Genomic DNA, 26,013 nt, shown 5'->3' with positions numbered 1-26,013 from the left:
CTGAGATAAGCTAAATTAGGCAATATGTAATTTGGGGATTTGGCTACGACTGGAATTTGGTCAAGGCTCTGGCTCTAGAACCCTAGATGTTTACAAAATGATCAATATCTCAGAGTTTATCTCATCAGAGAGAAATACATATCTCTGGTCACACTGGGAGATACCATAGGTGATACCATGGTGTAAGTTAACTATTGCTAAGTGGTTTGACTTACATGCCAAAGTTGGCAGAAGAGGATGGTGTAGTGAGAAAAGGAAGTTATAAGACAGAGCAGGTTTGCACCTGTGCTTTATCTTACACCTACTTACACTCTACTGTTAGTTGTACATTCTGTGGCAGCCCCATCTTTCAGCCCCTTTGATGTTTAAGTTACACCAGCTTACACCAATTTGTTGATTCATTTATATCACCGTTGATGTCACCTCTGATTCTGACCCATGGCAAAGTGCTTTGGTTGACAGGTGCTGTATGTAACTAATTACTGTTGCCATCATTCTGTTGACCCTTACCTTTCATTCCACTCCATATAAATAAACCCCATCATTCCTCTTCCAATGCTTTCTCCACTTCCAATCACATCTTATACTCTATTCCATTACACTCTTCTCTTCATGTGCTCATTTAACCTTTCCCATCCATCACCTCTTTCCCCTATCTGTATATTTTTTTATTTCCATACCAATCTAACTCCACTCCTACCTTTCAAACTACCATTTCCACCCTTTCTAACTCTCAGATCTCCTTCTACAACCCATAACTCAAGCTAACTCTGTTCCTTATACTTCCATAACTAACCCTTCCCCTCATTTGTCTCTAACCTTTCCTTCCTCTGTAATTGTACCCCACCTCTAATGCCGCGTGTCTGTCTATAGATCTGTTGCTGCTTCTTTGGGCTGCAGACCTGCTGGGAGGATTTCAGTGAGGTTGGTTTTGAATTCCAAAATTAGGACTAGTTTGTGAATGTCTCATTTTGAAACACATTTACAGACTCTTTCCTGAACAGCACTGAGATACTTTCAAAACTGCCTTAAAAATGGATCCAAACTGAGTGAGGCTTGGCAAGTCAACAGATATTTGAAAGCAGTGGCATTCAAAACTGAAGGGAGGAAGTTTCTCTAAAATTGCCCCTGAGTTACCTATTGCTGAGGACCACAGCAGCACAATAACCTCTTTGAATGATTCCAGTGTGAAATCCATGAATACTTCACTGACTGGAAACCTGATGACATTCTTATTTCTGGGATTTAAAAATTAAACTAGCATACTATCCCCTGGACTGAAGACATTCTTCTGGGGAGGGGGAATAAATCCTCCCCTTTAAAATATAATGAAATATTCCTTATCTAGGAAAAGGTCAGAAGAAAACTGGTATCATCCTATTAGAGGATTGTACCCTAGTAGAAAACATCACTAAAACAAATAACAGAATAGTTAATGATTCGTATACAAGGCATTTCTCCTAAGTTTTTTCCTCTTAAGAATGCACTTTCTGCACCTAATATTGTTGGTGAAATGCACAGTCAATGAAATGTAAATTCACATTTATTATTGAAAAGGTTTTCATCATTCAAAATGAAAATATTACCCACAAAGTAATAGGTCTTTGCACTTCTATCATACCTTTTGTCCAGGGATCACAGATTTCTTTCTAAACTTTGACTGGTTAAGGTAAGTATTATTCAATCCATTGTGTAAAAGGGCAAATTAAGGATGGGATGGTTAAATGATATAATCAAGCTCGTTGTCAGTGGCAGAGTCAGGAATAGAGCCCCGGAGCCCTGAGTCCAATTCCTTTTCTCTGCTCACCAGACCATACCTCAGGGGTGGGCAAACTTTTAGGCCCGAGGGCCGCATCTGGGTGGGGGAAATTGCATGCAGGGCCAGGGCAGGGAGTTGGGGTGCGGAGGGAGGGAGTGTGTGCTGTGGGAGGTGGTGTGGTGTGCAGGAAGGGGCTCAGGGCAAGGGGTTGGGGCAGAGGAGGGGTGCGGGGTGTATGAGGGGGCTTAGGGCAGGAGTTCAGGAGGGGTGCGGAGGGAGGGAGGGGGCTCAGGGCAGGCAGTTGGGTGGCAGGAGGAGTGTGAGGTGCGGCAGGGGGTTGGGGTGCAAGAGGGGTATGGCATGGGGTTGGGGGGTGGGGTGCAGGAGGGGTTCGGGCTCCCGCCTGGCACCACTTACCTGGAGCGGCTTCGGGGTGACAGCAGCGTGCACCGGGGCCAGGGCAGGCTCCCTGCCTGCCTGCCCTGGCTCCTCGCTGTGCTGAAGTGGCCAGCACCACGTCTGTGTGCTCCCTGGGGATGGGGGCAGAGGGCTCCATGCGCTGCCCTTTTCTGTGGGTACCTCCCCAAAGCTCCCATTGGCAACAGTTCCCCATTCCCGCCAATGGGAGCTGCGGTGGGTGGTGCCTGGAGGTGAGGGCAGTGCATGGAACCCTCTGTCCCCCTTGCCCCCCACCAGCGGCCTCAGGGATGTGGTGCTGGCTGCTTCTGGGAGTGGCACAGGGCCCGCGGCGCCACATGGGTGGCAATCCCACAGGCCGGATCCAAAGCCCTGAGGGGCCGGATCCGGCCTGTGAGCAGTAGTTTGCCCACCCCTACCATACCTCCTCCCAAGTGAACAATTTACAGTATACAGATTCACAGTGTGAAATAACTTTATATTCTATCGCATTGTAGAAAATCTCAGTTTGCAGAGTTTCTTCCAGTTAATCCACAATATAGCAAATAGTATTTTTAATTAAAATAAAATTTTGTTTCTTTACTCATTTTTGTGCATGTGGATTGGCAGTCAGATCAAGTTGTTAGACTGCGAGGGTGAGATCTTCATTCTGACTCTGGCTGGGTAAAAGGACTGGACTGGTTTTCGGTTTAACTTCAGAAAAGATTTCTTTTTGTTCGCTTTCATGAGACGGATGTTCATGCATCAGTTTTATAATTATAACAGGACAAAGGGATGAAAAAGTGCATAATACAAAGCAGTTTACATATAGGGAAATTGTGCACACTAATTAGCATTCAACATTCTCACCAGAAGAGTGTTAACTTTGGGCTCCATTCTCCCAGACCTGCACTTTTGCATAATTTGAACTACAATTGATGAAGTGCAGCATCTTGAAGCAAATTCTGAAAAATGCACATTCTTCCTCACAGAGTTTATGTTGCACATGATGTCAGTTGTCAAGTATGTAAAACAGTGAGTGTATGGGCCCTAAAAGGTCAGGGGAGTGGCCCTAATTAACAAGTTAGATAAATCAGCTCTAATTGACCACAACATTAATGGGCACAGGAGCTTTGGCTTGTGCCAGTATTATTTATGTAGTATATCACTGGGGACCTTTCTAAGCTTGTCACCCTATTAGAGCCCAAATATTTCCATGTGTGAACTGTTATTTGATCATTTCTCCACTCTGTGAAGAACAGAGAGGCTTTTCTTTAACACTGGTCTGGCAGGTCTGTCTTTCCCACCTATTTTTTCATTCCTGTAAACACATTGCTAGCAGCCATTTTAAGGAGAACTGTACAGTTGTTAAAATTAAAGACTGAAAGAGCCCCATTAAATCATCTTTTCTAGCTCCCTGCTCAGTACAGGGTTCTCCCATAAGGCAGAGTCCAACTCCTTTTGTCCATTTGAGTTCCCATAAGCCTGTGTTACCAGAGCTTGAAATAGTACCGAACTCTCAACTACTAAATCTACTGGACGGTGACTGGTACAAAAGATGATGAGTCCGTCTTGGGTGGGGGCGGGGCAACACCCTAGCCAAAAGCCCATCCTCAGTTGCTGCAATGGGAGAAGCTATTGTGATCCCTACCGTGACCCTGCTTAGGGCTTCTGCCTTTCATATCTAGGCTATGATGTAAGGCAGATTTAAAGGCCACTTCCCTGGAAGGAGCTGTCTGTGTCTTTTCACTACTGTTACTCCAGAGCCTCCTACTTGTGGAAGGGATGATATGGCCACTGCTGTACCATTCACTCAGCCTAATGACTGCTGTGAAAGGGCATCTCAGTTACTCTGTGCCCCTCCCGTCCTCTGCCATTAACAACTATTGTCTCCTTTTCTGAAGGGAGAGAGAGGAATCAAGGGTTCGAGAGACCAGTCAGAGCAGAGCACCCCTGTAGAAATGGAGTTAGGAGGCTGAAAGGGGATCACTGAGCCCCCTAACTGTTTCCTCAGCAGTCACCCATCTGCGGAGATCTCACCCTTAAATGGGGATATTGGGGGGCAGCACTACCTCCTCTGACATTACTCCCTGAAAACCTCATATGAGTTGGGCAGGGATGGTGTCCCTAGCCTTTGTTTGCCAGAAGCTAGGATTAGGACATAGGGGATGGATCACTTGATGATTACGTGTTCTATTCATTCCATCTGAAGCACCTGGCATTGGCCACTGTCAGAAAACAGGATACTGGGCTAGATGGACCTTTGTCTGACCCAGTAGGGCTGTTCTTATGAGTCAGTGGAGTCCAATCTCCATACAGAAGGATCTAGTTGGTCAACCACAGAGCAGAGGGTCTCTGGATAAGCTCTGTGCTCACTAAGCAGATGAGCCAAGATTTGGCCCTTAGATTTGTGCTGTTCCTTTATACTGTTGTAAAAGAGAGAATCTCCAGGTCTGTATTTAGAAGATACTGTAACTTTAAACACACCAATGGTTATAGCTGACTCTGGAGGCCAGTGTGAAATTGTATATCTTTGATTAGTCTTCAGGATCAACCTAATTAAGACAATCCTTGAAGGAGAAGAAAACGATATTTACAACATGTTTACATTCCAATTGTCAGAGCAGAGAGTGCTAAGGTCCAAATTTATGTCTCTAGCCTTTGATTTTTGTCACCAGCTTTTGCACATGTAAGCGATTCTACCTACAGATGTGGGGGTACACCATTTTGTATATGCTAAATTGCTATTGTGTGCATAAGTGGCTCTGCCCTTCATGCCAGTCTTGTTACCCCATTTGATTCCTCCACCCATTGTTGTCTCTGTGTTGTTCCATGTTGACTTCTTGCTAGTTGAATGCTCTTCTCACCTGAGTTTACCAAGAAGTCACCCTCTCTTCATTTAGGTCCCTCTTAAAACTCACTTATTCTGCAAAGCCTGCAAGAAGTGAGTTTACAATTTAAAAACTAACAAACAAACGACCAGATCCTCCCATTCACTGGATCACTCAGTATGACCTGCCACCTGTATGTCATGCTTTTAGATTCCAAGGGCTTGAGGGCAGGAATTGTTTTTGTTTTTCTATACAGTGCAGTATCAAATATGTTGTCAGTGCTAAAGACTTCACTAAGGAAAACACCTAAGCATGTGCTTATGTCTATCCCTATTTATGACAGTGCTGAAGTCCTGAAGAGGGATGTTTTCCTGAACAAATAGTAACAATAAAACAAGAGCAGATAGAAAGGGGCACTTGCAAAATAAGAGAGATGGTTTAGGCTACCTGAACATTTATCTCTGGAAATGTCTAACATATAAAATTGGAGAAGTTTATGTCAAATGGCAGGAACATAGCTGTTAAAAAAGAAAACTTCTGTGTCATATTGCACCTTCAGAATATGGAAGTGTAACTTCATAGATCTGGATATTTTCTTTGCCGAGTCTTGAATTATGCTTCAGTCAAAACAGTTGCCTTGATTATATGTGATTAGAGTAGGTTGATTGCTATGCTGTTTTTGAATATTTCAGAGAAACAATATATTTAATTTTTGGCTTTACTTGCATCCATCATGAAGGGTCCAGGTCCTTAAATTATTTTGGTGCATGCTTGTAGCATCCATAACATATTCTCCAGAGATACTCTACTTCGTTTCCATATGGAAGCTGAAACTATCTGGTGGTCCATGTATTGCCTATCACATCCGTGGACTCTTGAGCAGTGTCAAGGTACATGTGAATTTCTGCATTTGGAGAGGAGAGGAAGGGCTTCCCCAGGCTGATTATACTTTGTCCATTTAGCCCGGAAGAGGAGCATTGTAGAATGAACATACAATATTACAAGGAAATAAAAACATGGCTTGAAGGTGTGTGGTGCTCTTGGTGAGATGGGGGGAGGGGGGAGGGAAGGAAACACCACCACAGAATGTAAAGCAAGTAAAACAAATGCTAGGAACACTTTACTGAGGGGCACCTAATTGGAAGTCTGAGACACTTTGCTGTATCGCACCCCCCTCCTTTTTTTTTTTTAAGGGATTCTGTGGTCAGAGTGAAACATATTTTGGGGATCATTGGCTAGGTGGAGAAACACTAGCTTAAGTTAAGTCTTCCTTCTCTGCCTCCTTATGTCCCTCTAGGTGTGTAAACACACACAAAGATGTACATCTAGTATCAGTGGTGCTGTCACATCCCCCTTGCTTGAAGTAGTAATAACAAACACCAAATCCATCCATCAGCAGCACCCCCACTACGAAAATTGTTCCATCACCCCGGTACTAGCAGTACTTAAAACATAGGTAAAAGCATTAACTGTTCATGCTCATTATAACTATTTGCAAATGCTATTAGCTCTGTTATTTCCAATCCAGTTGTTTCCAGACTTAAGGTCAAATTCAGCTCAGAACATACTTTGCAGACCTCCATGGACTTCAGTGAAATTGTACAAGTGTATAAGTTAGGGCAGTATTTTGCATGTAACGAACCACACATTCCTCAGGGAAGACTGTGTACATGTCAGATTTGTCATTTTTAAGTTGTCATTTTTCAGTCCTCTACATAAAAAATGCAAGTACACCATTTTCTTAGTTTCAGAAAAAATAAACACTTATAAGCTGAAAATGTATATTTCTAACCTTACAAGAGACATTTTGAGAAAGTTATGAACTAAAGAAGAGAGAATTCTAAACCTTACTAACAGTGTTGCTGCTGGTGACCGTACGCTGCCTCTCTCTAATATATCTATAGCATGAACTGTAGGAAAAAATGGCTTTTGTGGTATATGTATTGATAATCTATGTGCAAAGTCAAGATTTGTGGAGTTAAATGCCACCTAAGGCTGTGATCATTTTAAGTGAATAAAGCTAGAATTTTTTAATTTTCATATGAAATGCAAAATTCTGCTGGTGGATCTTAATGCACAGAGCTGCTGTTGACTCAATGGAAGATCTCACCAGAATACTGGAGTCAGGATTCACTATGTGAATCAAAGGACAGATCTCCTCTTACCTTGAAAGTTGTTCTGTCATTTTTAGTTCAGAGATGACATAATGCCCTATTCTCAAATACTTCTACAATGCAAATATTTTGCAGTTAAAGAAGATACATTAAAGAACAAATAAATATCTGAAGTAGATAATTAAAACTAAATTAATTCACGTTGAGGGATTTCTTAGTCAGCAATACTGTTCCCATCTCATCAAAAGAACTGAAGAAAGTCCCCAGACAACAACCCCTCAGTTTGACTTTGCTGTTTCCAGCAGAGTTCCTGAAATGGCTTCTGTAATGCTGTGCAATGTCATTTTAATTGCAATAATAATCAGGATCACATTATGCTTGGATTTCCTCTAGCCATAACAGGTTGTTTATTCACAACAAAGTTTTCTACCAAATCACCTCGGTCTGTCTCTCCTTTTCAAACCTTTCCTCCCACTCTGGCCCTTGAATTGTTGTCTTTTGTTATACTCTTTTTCAATTATTTTTACAGTTTTCCACTGAAAATGGATTTGGTAAAATGGGCTATAGGAAAGGTCAGGGATCCTTATAACAAGGCCATTGTTTTTTAAAAGCATAGAGTTGTCGGTTTCTGGCAGTGATAAGGGTCTGCATTTATTCAGAGGAGATTTGTGATTTGTCCTTTGCATAGTCTTGAACATAAATGAAAGTACGCTTTTCCTTTGGAACTCATATAGTCTTCATTTACTATCAAATGTTGTTTCAAGACATGGTTCTGTTTATTGATATATTGTCTTATGGAGGTGCCTACTGGCTTGTGTTTTAAAATGGTCTTAAAATGGGGCATAAATTCCTGTTTTTCTCTAAAAGTTGTTAGCTGATTGGTGTGAAATTTCACACAAGGTTAATTTTTAGGCCTTTTGAATTTTTGATGCAGTTTTTGTTTGGTGTTTCTTAACAAATTTGTAATAGAAAGCCTTTGAATTTGAGCTTGTGCGGAATTTTTCCCTTGGCAGGCCTGCTGTTTATCGTTATCAGAAAGTTCTGTACACAGTTGTCTGGACAAAACTTGGTAGAGAGGTAGATCCGGGGGACACAGAGAGAGTGTTTTTATTTGTTTTCGTTCTTTTTAACAAATGTGTTTAGCCATTATTTGCATTATGAATAAAAGTTTGTGCACGGTGCACGTAAACTTGATGGATGGAGGCTAGGTGCAAAATAAATAGATTGGGTCAGGATACACAGAAACCTGATTATTGGGACTAGGTGCGCTAAAGATTGATTGACGGGGAATGCTGGGTTCAGAGAAGCTGGACTGATGGGGTATGGGGAAGAGCGGGGCATCTCCAAGTGTGACTGGTTGAGGGAGAGGTGGGAGAGCTGCATGCAAACCTATTGGATGAGGACCAGGAGCACATAAAGCCTTCTTTATGAGAAGCTAGACTGTTGTGTCAGAATGTATTCGACAACAGAGAAGGGATCAAATGCTCTCCCACTGTCCTTTAAGCCCCACATGTCGTGCCCCCCCACTTATCCAATGCCTACCCCTAAATAAGTATTAAATAAATTAAGAGATGAATACACAAAAATCTTCCTTGTGAAGCAGTTAGGGTTGCTACACACAGGACATGCCTCTCACAAACTCATCAAAACAAGGAAATGAAAAGCTAAGCCACCTAATAATATATATCCTCTTCTTCTCCTCCCATAGACACACATCTTACTATTGCCACAACTACCACACACCATACACTACAACTTTAACTCTGCCCATTAGGGTCGCCAGAGTTTTACATCACCCCCTATAATTGCCCTTCTACACATAACCCTTTCGCAAATTAACCTCTGCCAGCACAACAAACTACTGCATCAAACATCCATAACTACTAGCGCCAGGGGAGTAGGAAAATAAATTGGTAAACGAGAGCATGCCAAAGGTTGAAAATGGAGCTGAGTTAAGATGGCAGTGTATGTATGATAGGTGGGGTCATACTAAGGTGTACTGTTGGTGAAGGTGTTAGGTGGCTTAGTTTTTCATTTCCGTGTATTTGTGGGGTTGTGTTAGGGTTGCTATGCACAACATGCATAACCATTTCTCAACCCCAAAGATAACCGAGCCGGATCCTCAGCTTGTGTAGACTGGTGTATCTCTACGGACTACAGTGGATCTAAACTGATATACCCCAGCTGTGCATCTGGTCCACTGTTCTAAAGCTATTGAAAAATGTTCCTATTATGAAATGTATTCCTGCTTATAACACCACTGATGTCAATGTCACTTTGCTCAGCTGCAGGGGGATGCACAGGGCAGGATCTAAACTAGTGTTGTAAAGCGTCATATGAATTTACTGTGTTGTGTAAATCATTAGTAATAAAATTCTCTGGAATCTGTTTTTTGTGTGGGATTTAAATTTTAAGAGGGGTTCTTCCACTTCCATTTAAAAAGGAAGGAAGTGGAAGTGTGTGTAATGCGGGGGTGTCGCTGCATATAAGCCTTTCTGATGATCACTATACTAAAGAATAAAAAATGTTTTTAATGTGGAGGTGGGCTCAAGCTAAAATTCAGATCCAGATCTCAATGTGCAGTGCAAGCACCCCGAATGTTCAGGCAACGTTGGATCTGGGGCTTTGATTGGTTCAAGGAAATCTACATTTCTTTACTTTGGAGAGAGTATTTTAGTGCTTCGTATTTTTCCTTCCACACCCCCTACTTGGGAACGAAGATATGAAAAATACTGCCCATGATGTTTCTTTTTTACCTTCTTTGCTGGCCAGATTCTCTTTTTCCTTCCCTCTGTCCCTGTTTTTGATTCTGTTTCTATTCCCTTGTTACCCATTATGAAACAGACAAGTCTGCAGGACAGGGAAAGCGAACAGAGGTTACAGGGGTAAGTGCTGTGAAAGTGTAAGGAAGATCCAGTTTATGGGCGTTTTGTAGATTTCTTTAAGAGGTCACAAGACTTCTAGTAATGGGAATTGCTGAGGGGGTAGTATCAGACTGGTAGTAACAATAGGAGAGTCAGAAACAACTGCCACAGGTCCAAAGAGAGGCCACGATTCAGAGTACTGAATAAGGAAACACAGCTAGGTCCCAGACTATGTATTGGAGTTTGGAAAGGTGAGAAATAAGAGGAAATATGTAAGAAAATAACAGGCTTGAAGAAGGCCATATGGATTATATCTTTTATCCTGTCCTATAATAAAAGGTTAAGAAAATACTTGATAAAATTAAAAGGAAACATTTAAATTGGATAACAGGAAACACTTTTTAAAAAGCCATGTATAATTGATCTGTAGAGTTCACAACCTCTCGATGCTATTTGACGTGAACAGCTTATCAAGATTCAAGAAAAGTCTCTGATAACACATGAATAAGAATAGTAGCTGAAATTTTACTGGTTAGGATAAAAATGACAAGTATTATGCTTCTCAGCATAAATTGTAGTTGAAGAATAAGCTAACGTCAGGAAGAAATTTCTTCCATACTGCAATGTGGTACAGTTAAATGCATTATGGGGGTTCAGTACTTCTGTATGTGGCAAACTGTTTTTGGCTATTGTCAAGGAGAGGATTCTGGGCTAAATAGACAACTGCCCTGGAATGCGAAGACATTTCCTGTACCCTTATGCTTACTACATTGATACAGATGTTTAATGCTGAAGTCTCAGGTTTGCCAGAGGTTATTTACTATTTTAGTGAAATAAACTAGATATATGTCAAAATCTACATTCACCCTACATATCTTTCAGCCACCTATGTAAAGTATGTTGCCTGCTGTACAAGGTATAAATATGCGTGAAGGAAATAAGAGATATATCCAGCCCAGATGTTTTTAAAAATGGGTGCCTAAAGTTAGGCTCCTCAATCCATATTTAGCACGCACATACACACTCACATATGTCATTTGTAAATACAACTTATGGCCCTGACATTGCAGTTGAATTCATGTAATGGGACCCTTGCCTCATACTGAGCCTCAGCAACTTCCATGGGGCTGCGTGCAAGCAAAACCACATTAATCCCATTGCAAGGTTGGGTGACTGTCTATGTTGCTATGTATATATTCATTCCTTCAGTTTTTCTTCTTTCTAGAGAATAATATGCAACAGCTAATATATTTTTTATTAACAAGACATGCATATAAATCAGGTAAACTTTGGTGTTATTTAAAAATAATAGATTTGAAAATAAGAATATGAATTTAGCACATATTCCCAATTTAGAATGTCCCCAAATGCAGTTCTTTGGAAATTGGGCATTATGCCCTCCCTCCTCCCCCTATTCCTGATCTCTCTCACAAAATAATCAGAAAATTTTTAAGGGGGAAAAACTGAAACGCTTATTTTGGCTTTCCCTTCAGTGACATGATTGTGGTTGGTTTGTTTTTTGTTACTGAGGAAATCAAAGCTGAATTTCCCTCTAGCATCTAACTGAGTAGAAAAGCAGGATATGTACATTTCACAGTTGCCCCAATCTCATGTCTGAATTGACACATATTTCCATTCTTGTATAGATCCTGCTACTCCTTGCACATCACCAATGGAAATGCAACAGTTTCCGTTGTGAACTATAAATAATCTAGAGTCTGCTTCAGCATGTAACATTAGGTGCTTGCTAAAAGACAGAATTCAGACTGACTTCAGTAGGAACAGGAGAGGACTCTAAAACATTGTAACCTCTTTTTCATTAAGAGGATCTTACATTTTAATACACTAAATATTAGAGAAAAATTAAGCAATTTTAATTTTTTAATTAAAAAATTGGCTGTATTGAAATAATCCAATATTAAAAATACTAACATATTTTACGAATCCATACCAGATTTCCCTATGGATTCTAATAATGGCAACTGTAGAGGCTCCGGCAATGGTGAGTACATTTTTATATATATAACTGTTTAATAAGTTATCTTCTTTCAGATTCTTTTAACATTTAAATAAGACCAGTACTTAATGATGTATAGACTCCGCTGTTTCAATTTTTTGTACACTGTGTATTTGCTATGAGAGTTACATGTTCAATAAGACATTCAGGGAGGTTGAAAGTTGGATTTAGGTGGTGGGTAAGCCTCTCTGCACAGGTGTGAATTTCACTTTTAGTACTTTTCTAGGGCCTGATTCTGCTGTTTTTATCCAGGCAAAACTTCCTTCAAGTCAAAAGGACTTTACTGATTTCAGGGGAGCTCTTGTCTGTTAGGATTCATCCCCTATTGTGCTTTCCACTTTCATTTTGTTATTCCATACTATAGAAATATGATTTGGTTTGCTGCTCTGGAAGTCATCTTCCTTCTAATTATTTTTTCACACAAGCTGGAAATTCAGTGTGCAGAAGAACGTTTGTTCAGCCCAGTAATTCAAAGTAACAGGTGAATCACATATTACATTACAGCATGCTAACGCAATGGACAACACTTCTCTTTACATTTTAGCATTGGAAAGAAAAATCAACAGTGCCACATATGTTAGTGTGCATTGTTCAGCATGCAAATCCCTCATGAATCAGATTCCTTACAAGTTACTCTGATACTTCTTTGTATAATGTAGGGTCCATTTACTACTGTGTCCATTTTTATGTTGGCGGACCTCTGTTAATTTACTGGAGTGAAACAGTGGTGAATCAGGCCCGTGTATATAGCACTCTCTTGAAATGGCAGCAGTCTCTCTTTTCAGACCTTTAAACTGTAAAGCAAAATGATAGAATTTTTTTGTAGAGTATATAAAGCATGTACCTGAGTAAACTGTTGTTTGCATTAGTCATGGGTACATGGAGGTCAGACTAGATGATCATGATGGTCCCTTCTGACATTAGAATCCATGAGTCTATGTTAGTTGTAAGGAAAACAGGAAATGAAGCTGTAAAAATAGTGTAGCCTTTAATTTTTTCCTTTGCTTCAGAAATTTCTAGAGTTGTAGCAAAGATCTAAAAATAAGTTGTTCTTGTTGTTTTAATGTATCTTATATTATTAAGTGATTTATTCATTTCAGTCAAATGGAGTTAATCTTAAGTAGCCTGTTTGGGCTTTGTTAAGAAAGGAAAGGAAAATTTGTTTTGTTTTACTTTACAGCAAAATACATTACAAATTGCTGCAAATAATATTCCTGTGTAATTTTCTTCTATTAAGTTTAATTAAATCTACCAGCAACCACCATTTCTGACATCACTCTGGAGGTCAAATGAGCTGATCGTAACGGTCCCTTCTGGCCTTAAAACCTCTTGGTGAAATATTGACCCCACTGAAGTCAAGAGAAAACCTCCCATTGATTTCAATAAGATCAGGATTTCACACTATGAATCCATGAATTTTCACTCCGCTGAGCCTCTCATTGTCTTGTTTGTGTGTCAGAACTGATCCCTTCCAGTTGACCGCTATTCTTAGGTAATAAAAGAAAAAAGAAAATTGAATTGCCCCATATGGATAGATATGATATCTAAGTATTGCCTGAGAATTAGAGCTGGGAAATGGCAATCAGAGCTCCTGGATTCTATTACCATTTGTGCCAATAACTTGTTATTGGCTGCTGGTCAAATCACATGGGTCAAAAGGTTCAGACTTGGGTACCTAAAGTTAGGCATCTAAATCCACATTTAAGTTACTAACTGCATTTTTGTAAGAGGTGCTATATAACCACAATTCTCAGTGATAATCAGGCTGCTTTAAGCACCTAAATCTGGATTTAAGTGAATAACTGTAGGTGCCCAAATGTAAAAAATTTTTCACTTAACTCTAAACCAAGCAAAAATGATCTTTGCATAGTCTAAATGAAGTTCTGCGCTTAACGATTACTGTTAAAAGAACATAATAGGATGCATGTTTGTTGTCTTTCACTGATTTTCATACCAGCTTATCAGTTTATAAGTAAAAAGATTGTTTTAAAATAATGAGTCTTGCAAACTTGTGGGATCTGAAGGTCAAGCTGTCTACTTTCCTTGTCATGTTGCACCATCAGTAATGAAATATTTTGCTGGCCAAAAATTGCTTCAGTGCCAATCCCATTGTCTTCATTGTGGTCACCCAGACTTAACTGCTTGGAATTTAAACAGTTTATTTTTTCTTGCCACATCACAACAAGAGTCCAGCTTAAATTATTTTAGCTGTGTTGGCTCTGTTAGAGTAATAGTGAAAAGCAGTAAAAATATATATTACTAAAGAAAGCAGATATGATTGTGAAAACACCCAGGGAGCAGCTCTGAAGAATAAGCTGAATATTTTTACAGACACTTTTTTAGTGTAGAATCACATTTTGAGTCTCAATATAGCACATTTTTTTCAATTGACAAACACAATTTAATCCCACCAGAAAGGAGCATTATTTTTTAATATATGTTTTGTTTATATGTTCAGTAAAACAGCCTTTGTCCTTTCTCCATTGTAAATAGACCCTTTGTAAGTAGTATTACAATGAAGTGTGTTAAAAAATTCAGGGCTGGACATGCTGTATGATTTCTAAAGGATATTGCAAATAGTTGTGTGTATTGTTGCCTGTAAGTAATGTCAGTGTGTTAAATCTACTCAAAGCAGCTCTTATCCCTGGCAAAGTCAATTGGCAAAGTCTTGCCTCCAACTCTGCATATAAATAATTTTTTTCCTTCCTTGGCGAGAAACTACATTCTTGTCTATTTCATAAGATGCTTTTAAAGTTGCTTAGAAGTTTCTCCAGATATTATTATTATTTCAGTGAAACATTTGCCAGCTTTGAGTACTTATATTGATCAGTATCACAACCAGGTTTTATGGGAGCAACATATTTTATATATTTTTAAGAGCCCCTATATATTTGTAGAGGAACATTTTCAAAGGCGCACATGGCACATAGGCCCCTAACTCCCACTGACTTCTTTCTCAAAAATTGAATGTTTCATTGCATTCCCAGTGGAGTTAGGGGTCTAGCTGCCATTTGGTTCCCAGTGCTCTAGGTGTTAGAAGGAAGGTAGGCAGCGGCACTGTCAGTACCTCTAGCAGCTCCAGAGTAGAATGGCTAGGTAGTGTGTGGGCAGGGTCATGACCCATATTCCTGCACAACAAGATGGCTGGGCCAGGGGGATAATTATCTACATTGGCCAAACCGGACAGTCTCTACGTAAAAGAATAAATGGACACAAATCAGACGTCAAGAATTATAACATTCAGAAACCAGTCAGAGAAGACTTCAATCTCTCTGGTCACTTGATTACAGACCTAAAAGTGGCAATTCTTCAACAACAAAAACTTCAAAAACAGACTCCAACGAGAGACTGCTGAATTGGAATTAATTTGCAAACTGGACACCATTAACTTAAGCTTGAATAAAGACTGAGAATGGATGTGTCATTACACAAAGTAAAACTGTTTCCCCATGTTTATTTCCCCCCCTACTGTTCCTCACACGTTCTTGTCAACTGCTGGAAATGGCCCACCTTGATTATCACTACAAAAGGTTTTGGGTTCTTTTTCCCCCCTCTCTCCTGCTGGTAATAGCTCCTCACCTTACCTGATCCTTCTCATTACAGTGTGTATGGTAACATCCATTGTTTCATGTTCTCTGTGTATATAAAATCTCCCTACGGTATTTTCCACTGCATGCATCCGATGAAGTGAGCTATAGCTCACGAAAGCTTATGCTCAGATAAATTGGTTAGTCTCTGAGGTGCCACAAGTCCTCCTTTTCTTTTTGCGGATACAGACTAACCCGGCTGCTACTCTGAAACCTATCTTTTCCAGTTACACATGTGTAGAAAGGGGTGTTTCCCTCCGTGCTCTCCTAGAATCTAAGAGACATTATGCCTTTCAATAGCATCATTCTATTAAGTTCTCCTCCGGGGTTTGTGCGTGTATGTATATGCATGCCTTTGACTGTTCCTCACATAGGTTCATCCCTGCAAGAGACATCCAATCAATCAATCAATCAAGTCTTTTTGTGTATACACACACACAGAGAGAGAAAGTGCTGATAAGTGTTATTAGATAGTATCATTCAGTGGGATCAGGGAGAAGCCCATTGATTATATTCTAGGACAATTACAGTAAAATATTTTCCTTGGATTAAAGCAGTTTCTGAGATTTATTGTTTTAGGAGTGTTAACCCATAGGTAACATTGCTGTCAATTTCAATCATTTTGTGTTTTGCTAGTGTGGTGGAATAAAGTTCTGCAGAGAAGGGGAATTTTAAGGGATTGACATTGTGTGTTGTTAAGGTAACTCTCCTGGACACAGGTCTGACTCTGTTTGAATTTGAAATGTGAAACTAACATGAGTAAGGGTTACAGAACTGGCCCCTTTATGAGCACCTGTTTTGAGGCAGTTTACAAAATGAGCCGTAATTTGGCCTAAATGTACATGAATTCATATAGGCTTAATGAAAGACAAAAATTACTTCCCTTTTCTGCCTTATTATTTTAAAACAGTCACATAGAAAAGCTCAACTCTGTAGCATATTTTTCTCTCTTTCTCTCCATATAGATAGATAGATTTCTGAGAATGTATTTTGAAATTCAAGAGAAACATTATTCTCTTCCTTTGAAATGTACTTTTTTCCTGTATACACTGTTTTCTCTTTTTAACTATAAGGATACATTGAAGCCAAAGTAAATGATAAACTGAGAACCCCAATAAATAACACAATAACTTCCTAATTTTTTCAAAGCACAAAAATACAAGTTTATTTTTTTGAACTGTTCTTTTCAGATTATACTGAAATATCTGAAATGGGCACTGTTTTAGATCTTCAGTTTATATAAATCAGCTGTGTTGGGTTTTACTGTTTTTAATATTGAAGCATGCATACCTGACTTGGGAGGCAGTGTCAGATGTTTAAAGCATGAGTGTGAGAGTCAAGGCACCTGGGTTCTGTTCCTAATTTGACCACTAATCTGTTCTGAATTATGTGCTGCTTCAGCTAGAACAGCAAAACAGATCACTAACAGGATATGCCTATTTCTGGAACATGATGTTTCTAGTAAGAGTACTGATGCAATTGTTACTTTGTAGGATGTTCTTTATGTATTTCTGAATAGAAGTAGAATGCTGTGTGCTTAGCAAACATAATGGGGGAAATGCTCTATTGGGCACAGCAGAGAAGAGGCTGGATGGGGGGTCCCAGCAGGGAGCTGGCTCTGCGTATGGCTCTAGACAGTACTGTAATTTGTGGGGAAGGGTTAAATTTCTCTCACTTACCCCAGCAAATGCCAACTGTAATCAGCTGCTCCACTCTACCAAGTCTCAATAACTTCCATTACATCCAAAATAATGAAGTAGCTTGATTTTTTTCTGTTAAAATGATCAGTAGTTACCTCTTCGGATAGCAACATTATCAGTAAAGGCTCCAGACTGAGTTAGCAACTTATTTGACATGAATGAAGTGTACCCACTTGTATTATTGTTTCCAGCTGTCTGCAACCTCATGCAGACACCGCTACATGGGTTTATATTTTGAATTATCTTTGCAACTGGAAGGGGGGAACCTCACTGTGTTAATGAAAGCTTAGATTCTAGAGCACAGTTGTGTAGAAAATTCAGATAGAAGGGCAATTATGTGGCCACATATTCATTATTGTACACAGGGTTCTGCATATTCTCTATGAGCTGAATGATACCGTCTTCTATGCTGGTTATCTAGAGAGGGGAGTGATTACAAAGAGCCCTTCCCCAGGGTTCTTGCCAAAAAATGTCTCCTCACATCTCCCACCCCAAGCCCATGAACAGTTATTTCAGTTATAGTTAGCACTCCACGATTATTTATTATAATTCATGCAATTTTCAAGTGTTAATTTACTTACAAGAGTCTTTGTTTATTCTTTCCCTGAATGAAGTAGAAACATAGGAACTGCTCTCACAAAAGTCAGTGTCAAAAACTCATATTAGGTATCATGACCATACTGAGACAATTAAAATACAAATTATAAATGGAAGAGTATCCAAACAAAGCTGATTACCTTGTTCATACCAATATTTATAGTATATACATACAAAATGTTATGTCTGTCTGATCCATATGAGTAAGATTTGCTGGATCAGCACCTTAATTTGCTCTTTGTTTTGCCTTTCTGGCGTGGGATGGCCAGGGAGATTGATTATATATTAGCCATATATTTCTTTAGGGCACCTATTGAGAGGATTCTTTTTAGTACATGTTAGAATAAAAAGATCAAATGCAAAAATTTCAGTGATTAGAATTGTCTGAGCACTAGTCAAAATCTCCGGCTGGATCCTAGTTCAGTCCTTTGTAGAGTGTGTAGGCCAGTGAGTGGGCAGACGTGTCAACTAAGGAAGGTAAAATAAAACCCATTTGATAGTTCAGTCCAAGGTCATTTCTTCAGTGCTGGCTTTATTAATTTAAAGGAGATTCCAAACCAGGATTAACATAATACAAGACACTTGCAACATCCAGACAAGACCTTTCAGCAAGATGGTAGGTGAGAAGACTGACTATTCCCCTGGGTAGCTTTCCTGGATATCTTCTAGGCCTCATCTCATATGGCCACAGAACCAACCTTCACAAGACTGTGCCAGAAGCATTCCTTTACACAGTAGCCACTAGAAAGTCACATGACACTAAGTCACCTGACATTTCTTAATCATGTGCCTGGTCTGGAGACTACAAATTCCATCAGCCCCTGGGTTTAAAGGTATTATGTCCCTGTAACAAATGTGCTTGTGTTTTCACGCTGTAGAGCTGCCATAGGGAGTCTACAGCCTGCCCTCAGTTTTGCTGGTGCAGTTATTCTGGGTTTGATGTAGTATAACTGAAAACAGAATTTATTCTGTGATTGATAGCTGGTTGGGAATTTTCCATCAAAATGATTTCTTGAGGGGAAATGCAGTTTCTGCAAAAGTTTTCAGTTTTCTGTTGAGAAAATCAAAATGAAATATCTTATTTGAGTTGGTTTGTTGAACTGGCTGAAATGTATAGTTTCAAGTCAGTTCAACATTAAATTGCATTTCCCTAGTGTGGTGCATTCCCTAGTGTAGTTCCAGCCCCCATTCTCTTCTATGGGCTAGGCTCCCTAACTAGACATCATCTCCCATGATGCAATACAGTCTTCTCTCTGACTGGCGCATCATGGAAGTCCCATGACTGCAGATGCATCATGGGAGATGTAGTTTGGCCAGGGAGTCTGGCCCATAGGGGAGAATGTGGTCATCTGACTCCTGAACTACAGTTTCCATGAGGCAATGTGCCACAATAGGAAAATACTGTTTAACATTGAACAGGCTCAGAACAAAACATTTTGCCATTTCCAATTTTTTAGATATTTTCTTTCCTAAGAGTGTTGCTATTTCAACTATTTGTTCAGATTTGGGATGAAAACAAACATTAAAACATCAGAATTTCCTGCAGGACACACTGACCTTTTTATAAATATCCTCAAATCAGCAATGGGATGCTCAGTTTCACTATGTTTTTGTGCAGAGGAGTTTAATAATACCCCCTATGTTTTTAACAGAACCTGAATATATAAATAAATTAATTTTTGCCATCTGATTGCTATCAATCTCTGTTTCAGTGTTTTTAAAGGCAATTTTGGGGGGATGGGAGAGTTTGTCTTTGAGTCAATGCCTTGTTCTTCTAAAGCAAAGGTTTTCTGTTTTGCAGAGCGTTGCAAATGCAAGCCTATTAAAGCTACCCAGAAGACCTATCTTCGGAACAATTATAACTATGGTAAGGACAGCTGCATGGCTAGATATCAAACCTTTAAAGGAATACATTAAGTTTTTCCAGGAACTCTAAATTTAGTAATGTGACAGGAAAAAAATTCCACAATAATGGGCTATGGCCTAAGCATGTAATCAGTTCATGCTCATTTGCACTAGGAAAGCTGGTCAGATTGATTGTATTGAGTTCATTCATTAGCAGTAACTACAAAAAGACAACATGAAGTAAAAAAAATTTCTAAGTTCAAAACTTGATTCACTCATGGAAGGATGAGGCAAGGGTGGGTTAGTATTTTAATAGGACATCATAATATTTGTAGCTTTTGAGATTAAAATGTTCTGTGAACAGTTTTTTTTAAACAATATTTAAACATTAACATGCAAGCCCAGTGTGTTTCATTGTATAATGTTGCTGTTTTTCACTCTAAATCCCAGTTGGTATGAGATGTGCCACTTCATTGGCTCCAGGAGAATACTAGGTGTTTATGCATTGAAAAGTGTTTTTAGTCTTAAAAGTGATGGGATAAAAATGACATTGTGGGATTCTATCTTTGATCTATCTCTGATTTCTAGCTCAAACTTGCTCAGTTTACAAACAAAAAGATGTTTTTACTATCATCCCCGCAAACTCATCCTGGGATCTGACACTGAAGTTAGATTCTTTCCTTCCCCTGCATCATTGCCAGTAATGAGGCTCCGTCAGGCCAAGTTATGCTGTCAGTAACACCTGTGCGACCCCCCTGATGTCCAAACTATGTCCTGAGCTGTCCAGATTTCCCTATTCTTCAGGCATCCCCTGGGTCCAGTTCTGCAGCCTTTATTCAGACAAGTCTTTCTTACACAAATAAACCTGATGAAGTCAACAAGATTTCTTGCATAAGTAAGGATTACATATAGGAGTCAGAAATGCAGAATTGGGCCCTTGAGGTCTTAACATGTTGACCTGCAACCCCTTACTCATGGGAGTAGCTACTATTAGTTTCACTGAATTCATGAAAAAGGGTTTACATGACCAGGACATAGTGAAGACAATTTTATTGTTAAACCAAGCTTTTTAAGTACATATGTATACAAATGGTATCCACTAAGTCTGTAATAAAATAAATCCTACTAAATGATATTAATAACTCTCATATTCAGTGAAAAGCAGCAAGGTTATGATTTTCTGACTCATTTAGCTGTTTTATATGTAGGGGTGGTTGTGGTGTGAGTATTCTCCAGTGGATTATGGCAGAGATTCACTGCTCGTGCTACAGCCATAAACTCATAGATATTAAGGTCAGAAGGGACCATTAGGGTCATCTAGTCCGACCTTCTGCACAACGCAGGCCACAGAATCTCACCCACCCACTCCTGCAATAAACTTCTCACCTATGTCTGAGCTATTGAAGTCCCCAAATCATGGTTTAAAGACTTCAAGGTGCAGACAGTCCTCCAGCAAGTGACCCGTGCCCCATGCTGCAGAGGAAGGCGAAACCCCCCCAGGGCCTCTTCCAATCTGCCCTGGAGGAAAATTCCTTCCCGACCCCAAATATGGCAACCAGCTGAACCCTGAGCATGTGGGCAAGATCAAGATTCACCAGCCAGATACCCAGGAAAGAATTCTCTGTAGTAACTCAGATCCCACCCCATGTAACATCCCATCACAGGCCATTGGACCTATTTACCATGAATAGTTAAAGATCAATTAATTGCCAAAAGCATGTTATCCCATCATACCATCTCCTCCATAAACTTATCGAGATTAATCTTGAAGCCAGATAGGTCTTTTGCCCCCACTGCTTCCCTTGGAAGGCTATTCCAGAACTTCACTCCTCTGATAGTTAAAAATCTTCATCTAATTTCAAGTCTAAACTTCCTGATGGTCAGTTTATATCCATTTGTTCTTGTGTCCACATTGGTACTGACTGCAATAATTCCTCTCTCCCCCTGGTATTTATCCCTCTGATATATTTATAGAGAGCAATCCTATCTCCCCTCTTCTTTTGGTTAGGCTAAACAAGCTTGGGGGAATTTTGGAGAGAATTAAGATGACTTACCACAGGCTCTCTTTATATTCTGTTATACCATTCCTCTCTTTCTTTAGAACGTAAAGACCTCTGGAAACACATTAGAAAGAGTGCCAAAGCAAAGTAGGTTTTTGTGGGAAAGTCTTAAGAGGTTTTAAGAAAGTGGATTAGTTTGGGTAAAATTTTTATTCTGTATAAAACCTGTGAGCTGTTGAACAGTTGTGTTCAACTTAGCTGAGACAATGCTGAGCATAGCTGTGGGTGGAAAAGTGTGTGTGTGGGGGGAGGGAGTGGGGATGGATTAATGGATTTTCTCTTTTTCATTACATCTCTTCCATTTTTCCTTTTTTTTCTTTGCACTAGTTATAAGAGATTAAGAATCTGAGGAATTTGGATGTAAAATGGAGGAAGAATCTATGATTTGAAAACAGTGCAAGATGTAGTACTCCCTTGAATATGACCTCTGGATTTGCATGCGGTGTCAGCTCATTGGTCACCATGAGAGACCTGAAAAAATTGCTGCCCTTGGAAGGCAACTTTCCCTAGTATGCAGTTCATGGGAGAATAATAGGATCAGAGAAGAAACAATTAGACAGGTCATCAGGTCAAGATCAGGAGCATTGGAGTTCATGGAAAACAGAGCAGATTGGTGCTGGGTCACTGGAGGAAGAAGAGAAAAGGGAAGGCCCTGTCATCCAATAGGGATAATGATACAATAAAGCTTTCAAGTATATTTTCCATTTTGTGAAAGGCTGTGGATGACAAATTAAGAGTCTGTACTGGACCTAAATAAGATGTATGAGCGAGGAGGAAATAATAGGAAATATGAACTACATGTTTAAAACACAGAGGGAATAAAAGAAAAAAACTAAAAAAAAAATATATCCCAGAGAAAGTAAGGTGAAAGGCCCATTGATAAATTATTCCCTGCACAGAGCACCTACATTGCTATTATATATCTTGCCTACTTGAAATGTACATGTTACTCTTGGTAGAAGAGAAAGTGAAGAAATAGGGGGAAGAAGGGAATCTCTGGGCAAAATCTAGATGGAGTTCAGTTGAGCTTTTGATAAAGGAGCACACAAAAGACTAATCCCCCAGCTCACAAAGGATGGCATGGGGGTGACCTACATTATTTGCTGCTGTTAACTATACTCTGTACTTTTCCCCCAGTCATTCGGGCTAAAGTGAAGGAGGTGAAGACTAAATGTCATGATGTCACCGCAGTAGTTGAAGTAAAGGAGATACTAAAGTCTTCCTTGGTGAATATTCCTAAGGACACTGTTAACCTTTACACAAACTCTGGCTGTCTATGCCCACCGCTCAATGCCAATGAAGAATACATTATAATGGGCTATGAAGATGAGGAACGCTCCAGGTAATTTATTCTTTAGTGTCCTTTAGAGAATTACTTTCCCTGCTCTATTCGCCCACCACCTCATTTTGAAGCCACCATTGTTCCCTCTGAAGAAAATTGGGCAGAATTTTCTTCAGAACTCGTGAGCAATGCTTTTGACTTTTGGACTTGTCACTACTGAATGCCATGAGGTTCTCTCTCTCTCTCTTCTCCCCTTGAGCAGATCCCATTAGCGTTGTGTATATTGCTACGTACAGCATACACATTCCTTGATAATAAAATAACTGGCTTATCTGAAATGTGTAGGTTACTCTTGGTAGAAGGCTCCATAGCTGAGAAATGGAAGGATCGTCTTGGTAAAAAAGTAAAGGTAAGACAATGTTTCACAATCTTAGTAACAATTAACATTGAAAACTGTTTGTATCTCACCTTTAAGAAAAAAGAGAGGAAATCATAGAATATCAGGGTTGAAAGGGACCTCAGGAGGTCATCTAGTCTAACCCACTGCTCAAAGCAGGACCAATCCCCAATTAAATCATCCCAGCCAGGGCTTTGTCAAGCCTGACCTTAAAAACTTCTAAGAAAGGAGATTCTACCACCTCCCTAGGTAACGCATTCCAGGGTTTCACCACCCTCCTAGTGAAAAAGTTTTTCCTAATATCCAACCTAAACCTCCCCCACTGCAACTTGAGACCATTACTCCTTGTCCTGTCCTCTTCTACCACTGAGAATAGTCTAGAACCATCCTCTCTGGAACCACCTCTCAGGTAATTGAAAGCAGCTATCAAATCCCCCCTTATTCTTCTCTTCTGCAGACTAAACAATCCCAGTTCCCTCAGCCTCTCCTCATAAGTCATGTGTTCCAGACCCCTAATCATTTTTGTTGCCCTTCGCTGGACTCTCTCCAATTTATCCACATCCTTGTAGTGCGGGGCCCAAAACTGGACACAGTACTCCAGATGAGGCCTCACCAATGTCTAATAGAGGGGGATGATCACGTCCCTCGATCTGCTCGCTATGCCCCTACTTATACATCCCAAAATGCCATTGGCCTTCTTGGCAACAAGGGCACACTGCTGACTCATATCCAGCTTCTCGTCCACTGTCACCCCTAGGTCCTTTTCCGCAGAACTGCTGCCTAGCCATTCGGTCCCTAGTCTGTAGCTGTGCATTGGGTTCTTCCATCTTAAGTGCAGGACCCTGCACTTATCATTATTGAACCTCATCAGATTTCTTTTGGCCCAATCCTCCAATTTGTCTAGGTCCCTCTGTATCCTATCCCTGCCCTCCAGCGTATCTACCACTCCTCCCAGTTTAGTGTCATCCGCAAATTTGCTGAGAGTGCAATCCACACCATCCTCCAGATCATTTATGAAGATATTGAACAAAACCGGCCCCAGGACCGATCCCTGGGGCACTCCACTTGACACCGGCTGCCAGCTAGACATGGAGCCATTGATCACTACCCGTTGAGCCCGACAATCTAGCCAACTTTCTACCCACCTTATAGCGCATTCATCCAGCCCATACTTCTTTAACTTGCTGACAAGAATACTGTGGGAGACCGTGTCAAAAGCTTTGCTAAAGTCAAGAAACAACACATCCACTGCTTTCCCTTCATCCACAGAACCAGTAATCTCATCATAGAAGGCGATTAGATTAGTCAGGCATGACCTTCCCTTGGTGAATCCATGCTGACTGTTCCTGATCACTTTCCTCTCATGTAAGTGCTTCAGGATTGATTCTTTGAGGACCTGCTCCATGATTTTTCCAGGGACTAAGGTGAGGCTGACTGGCCTGTAGTTCCCAGGATCCTCCTCCTTCCCTTTTTTAAAGATTGGCTCTACATTAGCCTTTTTCCAGTCATCCGGGACTTTCCCCATTCGCCACGAGTTTTCAAAGATAATGGCCAATGGCTCTGCAATCACAGCCGCCAATTCCTTCAGCACTCTCGGATGCAACTCGTCCGGCCCCATGGACTTGTGCACGTCCAGCTTTTCTAAATAGTCCCTAACCACCTCTTTCTCCACAGAGGGCTGGCCATCTATTCCCATATAAATATATGAGGCCCAATTCTACACCCATGAAAGTTAACGTGTCAGATTCTGATTCCATTACACAAGGGTAAATCTGGAGTAACATAACTGAAATCAGTGGAGTTAATCCAGATTTATACAAGTTTAGCAGCGATTAAAACCTGAATCATTTATTTCAATCAGCAGGAGCTGGATTAAGCTCTACAGCCAAATTCTGCATTTAGGTGCATACATGCAGCTTTTATTCAGTTTAGTGGGAACCGTCTACACACAGTCAAGGGCAGAACGTGGTTTCACAAGCCTTATTATCTCATTTACAAACTTGTGTGTCTCAAATTTTAAATGTTTAAATACAGTTCTCATCTAAGTTGTGCAGACTTGGTCTCGCTCTGAGACTTAGCTCTTCATCTAAAGGAAACATTTGACATATGTGAGGGAGGAATACAAGTACAGGAGTTCCTATCTGAAAGAAAATAGAGAAGTAGGGAGGAAGTGGAGCAAACACAAAAAGGATATAGGTTCCACCCTAATATCTTGTAATTCCTGGAATGATTGATTGGGTAAGCTAGACAGCCACACAGCCTTTGGCACCTAAGCTTTATTTTACGTATCTGACACCTTCAAATGGTTTTAGTGACCTTGGCAGCATTACAAAGAACATCATTTTACATGGAAAGCATTTATTTTAAAAACAATTTCTCCAACGTGTTGATTTGACATAAATAAGGTTCCCCACATCTTTTTGCATGTGTTGTCCGTCTCTTTCCCCTCATTTTCTTCAAGTTTTAGTGATCACTGCAGAGAAAATCCTTTTTTTTTTTTATACAAATTGAAATTCTTCTATGTCTAGCTGTTATCCATATTCTTTTATTAGACTGGGTGACCT

General features: G+C 40.1%; 1 protein-coding gene across 2 annotated transcripts in view; it reads left to right on the top strand.

The window, feature by feature from the left end:
- The window catches only part of FRZB (frizzled related protein), a 34,714-nt gene that overhangs the window by 5,701 nt on the left and 3,000 nt on the right, over positions 1 to 26,013 (top strand). Inside the window, exons 2-5 of one of the 2 annotated variants that reach the window (XM_073306091.2) lie at positions 11,919 to 11,966; positions 19,667 to 19,732; positions 22,908 to 23,112; positions 23,398 to 23,461. In XM_073306091.2, the coding sequence (XP_073162192.1) occupies positions 11,919 to 11,966; positions 19,667 to 19,732; positions 22,908 to 23,112; positions 23,398 to 23,461 (383 nt within the window). The remainder of the gene's footprint in view (positions 1 to 11,918; positions 11,967 to 19,666; positions 19,733 to 22,907; positions 23,113 to 23,397; positions 23,462 to 26,013) is intronic. The other variant, XM_073306092.2, reaches the window with a different exon arrangement.

Source organism: Lepidochelys kempii, chromosome 11 (genome assembly GCF_965140285.1).
Source record: "Lepidochelys kempii isolate rLepKem1 chromosome 11, rLepKem1.hap1, whole genome shotgun sequence".
Taxonomy (NCBI): Eukaryota; Metazoa; Chordata; order Testudines; family Cheloniidae; genus Lepidochelys; species Lepidochelys kempii.
Note: the sequence above shows the minus strand (reverse complement) of the source record. Positions and strands in the feature narration are given on the sequence as shown.